The sequence below is a fragment of the Helicoverpa zea genome, chromosome 13 (assembly GCF_022581195.2).
Source record: "Helicoverpa zea isolate HzStark_Cry1AcR chromosome 13, ilHelZeax1.1, whole genome shotgun sequence".
Taxonomy (NCBI): domain Eukaryota; kingdom Metazoa; phylum Arthropoda; class Insecta; order Lepidoptera; family Noctuidae; genus Helicoverpa; species Helicoverpa zea.
The window spans coordinates 10377036-10386846 of NC_061464.1; the positions used below are offsets into that span (position 1 = coordinate 10377036).

Sequence of the window (9811 nt, forward strand, 5' to 3'; positions counted from 1 at the left end):
CGCCGGTTGCCGCTGCGTAGGGTGATGTCTCGAAGATCTAACAGGTTAGGCTTTCACATGCTTCATGCATAAAACCATTACACAACCGAAGTGATTCAGAAGTATTTCGCAAATTACATAAAAAATACAATGTTATAATATAACCTAACTTTTACTATAATTCAGATAACTTGGTTTCTGGGTAGCCAAAATTCACCAAATTTTTAGTGAAGCCTTGTTATTATATCCTCTTACAAATAAGGCTACTTTGATTCAGTTAACACCTGGGCCCAGGAACCTATGGAGCCATTCCCTTCTCCTTTAAACTTTACACTATTTATTTATTTATATAACAGTAACTTATTGTATGTAAATTATCAAACTACAAACTAATCTAGAATAAGTTTAAACATTACTTTTTTTTACAATATTACTATAAACTAACTTTATATCTCTTCCTGCGCAAATATAATATTACCAGAATAATTGGTTACTTACACTACAATACTAACACAGCTAATTATGGCTAGGTACAATTATTTTTATAAACTTATAGTAAAATGTGATTTCCTTATATATTTAATATAATGATTACAATTAAACATGTGATGTGTAGACAAAATAATAGAAATATCCTAAAGTTAATAACTAAAATCTACCTATATTATTCACATGCAACATATTTACATACATACAAATAATCATACTTAATTATAACTATAGTTTTCACAAAGTTTCCTTACATATATATGGGTGATTCTAAGTTAAGAGGTACTTTCGACGGCAACGACAAAAAAATATCTTTTTTTTCAATAAACTTTACAAATAACCTATTTATCACTTAAAACTAAATGTTTTCTACGTGGTCACTAAAATTTATTGCAGAAATGTACGTAATTAAGTCACAATAAGCTCTAATATAAGAAAAATATCTCTCCCCTGGTCTGTCCCCCAACCGACTTTATTTGTATATCAGTAATTATGAATGTATTAAAATTCAATAATCATTTAAAATTCTTTAATTTCATAAGTACAGTAAACTTAGTAATAGTATCTTACAAGTAAAAGTGCTTTTATTCCAATTCTTTAAAAAAAATATGAACACTGAAATTTGTCCAACGTGTTTCGTGTCTCGTCCCCTGGTCTTTTGTTTTCGTTCAAAAATCAGTTTTGCTCTTCTAGTCTGTGGAAGTTGTGACCTTGGACGCATAGTATGTAACGTGAAGTTAGCAGCAAACGGCGCATAAGCAACTGCGCCGCCATTATTGTCGGCCATTTCGACCACGCCACTCGCTGGGTGCAGAAGTGTTCGAGTGAATGCAGTCTTTCCTCTGGTAAGTTTTACATTGCATTTTTTTGTTAAAATACTAATATATACTTCAATATTTACTATGAATAGTGTATACATTGTTATGTTTGTGTGTGAATGACGTGCGCGAAATACTTTTACGGCTATTTTAGATTTCTATCGAAAATGTATCTCCCCTGGCGTATTTCCCCTGGCTCTTTTGATGGCAGGGGAGATATTTAATGTCCAGGGGAGATACATTTTTACGCGTTTCCATTAATACTTCTAGTTTTCTCTAATCCTTTACTTGGCGTTATGCTTATCTTAGCTTTATAATACAATATTACGTTTTATTTACAGAAAAATGGCACCTCGAAAAAAAATGACGCGTGAAGAACGGCTTGAAAAGAAGAGGATAGCAGAACGATTACGTTATCAAAGAATTAAAAATGACCCGGATAAGTACGCCCAACAAAGAGTTAAGGAAAGGGAAAAATATGAGAAGAAGAAAGATAAAGGAACTATTAAGACTGTGAACCAAATGACACCCAGAGAGCAGCGGAAGGCTAGAAAAATATGGAGAGAAAAAGCAAAAATTCGTAGAAGACGTTTAGCACTCCAAGATATAAGTAATTCTTTTGTAACACCACCATGTTCAGACGATGAAGGCCCACCGCCTCCTCAAAATATAAACAGGCGAAAGCAGGCAGCACAGCAAAAGGCAGCTCGAGCAAGACAAGCAAGAAACCTAAAAATAAAAAAACAAGCGGAAGAAATAGCTAAACTTAAATCTGCAGTCCAACGCTACAAAAAACAAGTACAACGGATGAAAAAACCACCTCTTATCACACCCAACACTAAAGTAAATTCACTAGTAAGTGCAGTAAGTGCAGCCGACAAAGAAACTATAAAGAAGAAACTACTTTTCAGTGAAGTTGTTACCCAACAACTTAATGAAAATTTTTCTAATCTCACCACTAATCAAGAAAAAAGAGTCTTCAGGAGAGTGTTAAGCGGGAAAATAGTAAAAAAGTATGATGTTTTGTCGAAAGAAATGAAAATGAAACCTTTAAGTAACATAAGCAAGAAATCAAGACTGTTAGATATAGAACGCAGCTCAAGAATAAACTGTGAGAAATTGAAGACGAGCATAGCCAAATTTATGGAAGATGAGTCAAGCAGTAGACTTTGTGCAGGAAAAAAAGACTTTATAACGAAAAAGGGCGAGCGTAAGCAAAAACGAGTTATGCTAGATACTTTACTCAACTTGCACAAACGTTTTGTGGAAAAGACACACATGAAAATATCCTACGCAATGTTTTGCAACCTCCGACCATTTTGGGTCGTCCAACCACGCTGTGACAATCGTAACACTTGCATGTGTGTTACCCACAGCAATATAGATTTAACACTTAAGTCACTTTACAATGCTAAGCTAATATCTGTCTCTAACCACGTGGATCTTCTCAATAAAGTTTGCTGCAATAGATTCAATGAAAAATGTTTATCACGCGAGTGCAAGGCGTGTTTAAACAAAGGGCTCCATTACAAGGAATTCGACAACTCGATTCCACTATTTTACAGCAAGTGGCAAAGTGTACGCCAAGATATTGTCGATTTAAAAAATAAAAAACCACGGACTGTAACGAAATGCGTTAAAACCACACTACAGATTCAACCAAGGGACTTAATTTTGGATTTGGAATCAAAGATGGACAAGTTTTTGAATCACGAACTAAACATAGTGCACCAATACCAAGCTATAAAAACGAAAAAAGAGTCCCTTACTGAGTCGGAAGCAATAATACATGTAGATTTCAGTGAAAATTATCTCACAAAATACTCTGAAGAAGTACAATCCTTCCATTTCGGAGGATCGAGACAGCAAATAAGTATGCACACTGTTGTAGTGTACACTAAAGACGTCGATCAAGAGTTAAAAATCGATTGTTATTGCACTTTGTCACAAAATTTATCGCACTCACCTCCTGCAATTTGGGCCCATTTACAACCCGTACTTGACCGTCTGCCGGCTACTGTTACGAATTTACATTTCTTGAGCGATGGGCCGGTCACCCAATATCGTAACAAAATTATGTTCAAGGTTTTGGCCACAATGTTGGATGTTTTCTACCCCAGGCTTCAAAATTTCACGTGGAATTTCCATGAAGCAGGTCACGGTAAGGGAGCTCCTGATGGAGTGGGTGCAACTTGCAAGAGAACTGCTGATCGACTAGTTGCGAGTGGCACCGATATTTCATCAATAGATGACTTAGCCAAAGCCCTTGAGAAAACCTGTCCAAATATTAAAGTTTTCACAATAGATGACTCAGAAATAACTGAAAAAACAGAAAGATTGGGATCTACTGATGGTATAAAGACTTTTTCAGGAACACTAAAGGTTCACCAAGTTACCGGTTGCGTATTCGTACCCAATTGTCTAATATTGAAAAGTTTGAGCTGCTTCTGTGACTCTGAGTTATGTCGTCATTTTCAGTTGGGTACTTTGGATTATCCACAAACACATGCTGAATTTCGTCTACATGTTGATGATGTATACGGAGCTAGCGATTCAGATGATGAGCCACTAATTCAAATTGCATATCAAAAACGTATGAAGAAGCCTCAAGAAATACAAGTTTCTGTACCTACCACAAGCAATATAACCAGAATGCACAAAGAAGATCCAAAGCCCTCAACATCTGGAAAAAAAACATTCTGCAATGGGGACTTTGTGCTGGTTAAACTTCAAGATAGAAAAACAGAATATCGTTATGTTGCAATGTGCACAGGTGTTGAAGAAAGTAATGAAGTTCAAGTTGTATTTTGTAAAATCTGTGATGAAACTGGAAAGAACTTTAAAATTAATGATGACGATATTTCTTTCATCACCTGGGATCAGGTTATAAAAGAACTACCTGCCCCTGACTTAAAAATGAAGGGGCAGCGTATTTTTTACGCTTTTAATGAATCCGTTGATGTCTTCGAACGCGGCTTTTAGAAAAAAAAGTATTTTTTAGTTACCTTTAAAAGTTTTTAATGTTTTTATAGCTTAAGCACAAGCATAGTTTAATACTGTTATTTAAAAGAGTATTTTTAGTTTTTGTTTCTTTTTATTTAATTATTGCCTATTGATAGAAAAGTTATATATTTATAGGTAGTTTTGTTTTGATAGACAAGAAAAATACATCTTTTTCAAATTGTTTTTGTAGCTTAAGCACAAGCACAGTTTAATACTGTTATTCAAAAGAGATTTTTTTGTTTTTGTTTCTTTTTATTACTGTTTTTCATGTTTTGTACCTAGCACATAGGAAGCATTTAATTTTATAAACAAAGAAGACTGCTAAGAAATGAAAAGTCTGATTATAAATAATTCATAATTAAAATAAATAAAGATGATTCTTAAAAATAACCTAGTTAATTTTTTTTATCTCTTCCCTGTTCATGAAGTATCTTCCCCTGTACACCTAGTCTCTCCCCTGTATTGCGTACTTCCCCTGGTCACTTATAAAACGAGATAAAACCAAAAAATTGACTGGACCCTTTGTAAACGTTTTCAACGTAGCTGTTTACATTTAAAAATGTATACTTAAGTAAAAATATATAAAAAAAAACCCGTGCCGCCATTTCATACAACGAATTACCTCTTAACTTAGAATGACCCATATAAAGATTACAATTAAACATGTGATGTGTGTAGACAAAATAATAGAAATATCCTAAAGTTAATAACTAAAATCTACCTATATTATTCACATGCAACATATTTACATACATATCTACAAATAATCATACTTAACTTATAACTTATAACTATAGTCTTCACAAAGTTTTTTGGATATTTTATTTATTAATGCCTGTGTCTCGTCCATTATATAGTCCACAGGCTCAGTCACAACGTATTGCGCACTCATCACTAGCACTTCTCCGTCAGGGGTTGCAGGTTTTTGTTGTTCATTAATGTCCAACACTTGTACTTGAATGAGCCGTACACCTTTTTTCTTCTCATTGTTGATGACGAACGATTGGTACACTGGAGTCTGCTTTTGCTTTTGACGTCTCACTCTAGGCTTCTTACTCGCACGAGGTTGTGGCTCTGGTGTATGCCAGCTCAAACTTGGAGTAGGAAAACCTTGAGCGTATTGTGAGAAAGGAATGTCAGGAGAATCACACATTATTGATGATCTGAAACAAATAAAACAATAAGTAAGTTTTAAATCAAAATGAGTAATAAAGATATACGGATAGAAAGATATAGGGTCAATACTTACAATGTTTTATTTTTTGATGAGATGTTACCACTTCGACAACGGACAGCGCAATGACGAAGGAAGTGAAATAGTTTAATGTAACAGTACTCAATAAAGACTCGTATGCTTTGAATCAATGTCATGTTTTAACAAGTTTAAACCTGTATTCTTTATACGAGTGCACCTGTGTGGTGTCATATTTAGCACCAGACACGTGTAAGTGCAATAGACAGGAATGAACATGAAACGAATGTTTTTCATAATATAAGTATGTATAATGGTATTTTATGACACATTATTAACAATCCACTTCATCATTTCCAAACTTTTTGCTGAATAAATTAAACACAGACATGTTATTATCAAAATACCATTTTCTTATACACACAGCATTATTTAATGCACAGTTAATTCTATGATGCACACAGTTAAAGTCTCTTTTATTTTTTAAAAACATTCTTTTTAATGTTGAAAGATTAGGACATCCCTTTTCACCAAGATCAATCACTTTACAGTTCGTGCATAATTCTTTAATCCACTGTATTTTTTCCAAACCCTTGGTCATTATTTTCTTATTCTCGAGATATAATACTACGATGCGTTGAAATTCTTTATAATCGATGTAGCCCTCACTCCAGTAAATTCCTCGATTTCTTTCTATCCATCTCACTTGCTTCTTTTCTTCTTTAGACAAATAATGAAACGGATATGGTGGTTTTACTAAGAATGTTTGGGTAAGTTCCTGACTTACAATGGCCACTTCCTTCACGATAAAATTATTTTGATTATCTTTAAATCCTTGGAGGTCAACTATGATGGTATCTGCGTTCATGATATCTTCTTTACGATGTTACTTAATGGCTTGTATTCAACAATGCAGTCATTCAGAATGAGACAATAAGCTGCAGTTTGATCTGGTAGTTCCGAATCACTCTCAATTTCTACTCTTACATCTACGACAGGACCCGCCTTTAGATTATCTGCTTGTCTAGAGCAATCGACTACAAACAGCGGTGCTAAATCTTTAAACTGTTTCTCACTTAACAAGGGTTCTGGACGGCGTCCGTAATACGACTGTTGAAATCTGACGTATTGCTCATATAATAATGCAATTCTGTTATTAGCGAAGTTCACATTAAGACTTTCATATGGAAAATAAGTTGAATTTAGGTACACTTTTACGTCGCGAACATTGCAGTGATCGAATTGAGACATGTCAGAACTTGCACTATTTTTCCTATTTGTCTGTAAGGCGATTATCACACTGCCCCGCATGATGCAGCGTAGTGCGTGGATGCGTTTTTTTCCGTTGTATGGAAATATCTCCGTTTGTATGGAAAACACGCATAGTCCAACACACTGAAAATGCATCCACGCGCGTTCATGCGGATCATGCACATACATGCGGAGAAACACGCACCCCCGCGCGTAGGTGCGGGGCGAGACGCAAGGTATGGCACACTGAATCCCGCAATGCCGCGCGTGATTTTGAATGGGCGTGACGTGTATATTTGAAAATGGAACTCGCTGTGCGTGAATTTACAAAACGCACCTACGCGCGTGAGTGCGTGAAAAACCCGCACGATGATGCAGATCTGCACTCCCGCAGGAACGCGCGTAGGTGCGTCGACACGCAAGATGCAGCGTGATGCGGGGCAGTGTGAAGATCACCTAAGCCTATAATGACGTATCTTGGTTTTTCAATTTGAGATGCAGTTTTGATAGACCACGTATGCTTTGTAGTTTTAGGTAAAGCTGGATATTCGTAGAGATCCCAATTTCTGTAAATCATCTGGAGCGGACGATCTTTTTCTAACAGTTTTAGCAAAGAAATTTTTTCTTTATCTGATACTTTAACATGTGGTACGCGCCATATGATTTTGTTGATGTGAACGTCATCCACTACTTCGCCGGTGCTAAGTTTTACAGCGTTCAAATTAGTGTTACTTCGTAACAGTACCAGTTCGTGTCTACTATTTATGATGACTTTTTTAAAATCTTCAGCGAAACCGAGGATATTGCGAAGTGGGATAGAAGCAGAAAAACTTCCTCCATGATTATTTTTTATTCCATCGATATTCCAACCCCAGGCGTTAGACATCTTTGATTCGCCCTCATTCATTGATATTAACGATTTTATGGTTGTAGTTATACCAGCATTTTTTATTTTATCTATCTCTACTCCATTTAGCTCATACCTAATATCTTGAAATAAGTAAAGTAGAGCATTGTTGGTGAAATGGACACTAGTAGCTTTGTCTTTCGTATCCTTCTTGCTAACTATAACGGTTCCTTCCAAATATAAAGTGCTAGCTGATGGTAATATGTACAGGTCCTGTTGATTGATAGGTATGCGTATTTCATCATTTCTATTAAAACTTGTTACGTAGGGTTTGTAAGAATGAAATTCAATTCCTTCTATTGCAGTGTCGTAAGTCGGAGTGGATAAAACGTCTAATATATTCATTTTAGTAATCCGATTGCTTTAAGGAATGCCTTATTATCTTTAGTTAATTTTATTTTCTTCTTAGAGCGTGGTCTTGTATGGTGAGTAGCTCGAGTAGAACTGATATTTTTAACTTGTTGAGGTACATATTTATTGTAGTCAATCATTTTTTCGTCTAAGATGCAAATACAGCTGCACTTCTTCACCACGTAAATTTATTAAGCGATTCCTTATGTCTAATAGCCTAATATGAATACAGCTTATATTATTTTGATTTATCGGAAAGTATATTGCGTTCTTCGGTATTTCTATGATCATATATCCAGGTGGCACGTTGAGTGCAAATTCGTGAATAATGTGACTTGGTTCACCGTTTATAAACGAGCCGCTTACAATATCACATTCAACCCTGATCACAGTCGTAGGTAAAATGTTGACTGGAAACTGTGATACATGCCATTTATTACCTTTTAAAATCTGCTTATTAAATCCTAACAGTCTTCTGAAAGAGCTTTCTTTGCTAAAATCAATGTCTTTTGTACAGAAAATAGTAGTTTTTAACGTATTATTATTGCACAGTAGTTTTATTGTTGCATCCTTAATTTCAGATTTTAAATAATCACTGATATCTTGCAATTCATGTGTACCTTCCGGTATTTCAATAACTTCGTTGGAACCGTAGTAGAACTTGTTATTCGTTTTGTCAATGTTGGGAATAGAATTAAATGTTGAAAAATGCAATAAGGCACACTCATAAGCTCCATCTAGTTGCAACGTATTTGGATAGTATGTAGATAAATTTGACGAATTTCCAGTTATTGACAAAGTGAGTGACATTGTGGAAATGATTAAAATTAAAGAAAAACATACATTTTATATTTTTTTATTCCAAAAAGTCATCAAATACTCTAAACATAAGTGACCACAATTTACTGCATTGAATCTTTGATATCTTGTGTAGTTATAATAAACATTACAATTCTTAAAATATCGCATTAATTCTGTTGGAGGTTTTAAATCTCCATAGCTATCAAAATATTCACAATGCTTGTATAATTTAACATAAGCTACCCAATGAGTTCCTTCGTTCTTAGAATCGTCTAAGTTTACGATAGCGCATTCAATTTTTTTCGGCTTCCTTGGTAACTGATCCTTCATGTAGATTCCCCGGAAATATGGGATGTCTTTTGCATACTTTTGAATATCTACATTAGTCAGAGGACGATTGGGTAGCATACTTTTTAGTTTTTTGATGGTTTTATAAACAAACCTTTGCCATTTTTGTACGGCTTAATGTATAAACCCTTGCCCACCACTAAGCCTTCCATAACCTTATTGTGTCGTTCTGTTTCTCGTAAATTTTGCTGAGCTGCTTTGTAATCATTCACAGTTTTTGCAATACCAGCGGCACCACCAGCTAAAGTTCCTAAAGCTGATAAACCAGTGAGAATAGGGATTAGAGGCAAAACCCCTCCAGTCTTTGGCAAAGGTATTACTCGCGGTACTCGAATTCGATTAATTCCTGGAAACATTTTTTTTGCTGCTAAATAAGCAACTTTAATCAAAGTTTTACTATTCTTGGGTTTCATTTTTTAAATTTTTGATCTAATTTTTGAAACCAAGCTTCTAAATGTTTTTACACCGGAACCAGACTTCAGTTTTGCTTTCATAACCTTGCTCACTAGCCATGAGCTTAACTTTTCACCTTTTCCCGCATCTTTTGATTTAAGTCTTTGTTTAGCCATGTTGAGTAATTGTAAGTCAGCTTTGTGACGATGGGATAGATCTGTATGATTTGCGTAAGCAATGTCGTGGTGCATACAAGCTTCGTCTAGCTTATTCACGCCT

At 35.1% G+C, this 9811-nt stretch overlaps 1 protein-coding gene across 1 annotated transcript; it reads left to right on the forward strand.

Annotated features, from left to right (window-relative positions):
• Window positions 1-777: 777 nt before the first annotated feature.
• Window positions 778-4268, forward strand: LOC124635546. Its single transcript, XM_047171459.1, has 2 exons — window positions 778-1313; window positions 1628-4268. The coding sequence occupies exon 2, from the start codon at window positions 1632-1634 to the stop codon at window positions 4266-4268; it is 2637 nt and encodes an 878-aa protein (XP_047027415.1). The 5' UTR covers window positions 778-1313; window positions 1628-1631.
• The last annotated feature ends 5543 nt before the right edge of the window (window positions 4269-9811 follow it).

Excerpts from the sequence above, each read along its gene's own strand:
- LOC124635546 (XM_047171459.1), top strand. The coding sequence starts at position 1,632 with ATGGCACCTCGAAAAAAAATGACGCGTGAAGAACGGCTTGAAAAGAAG.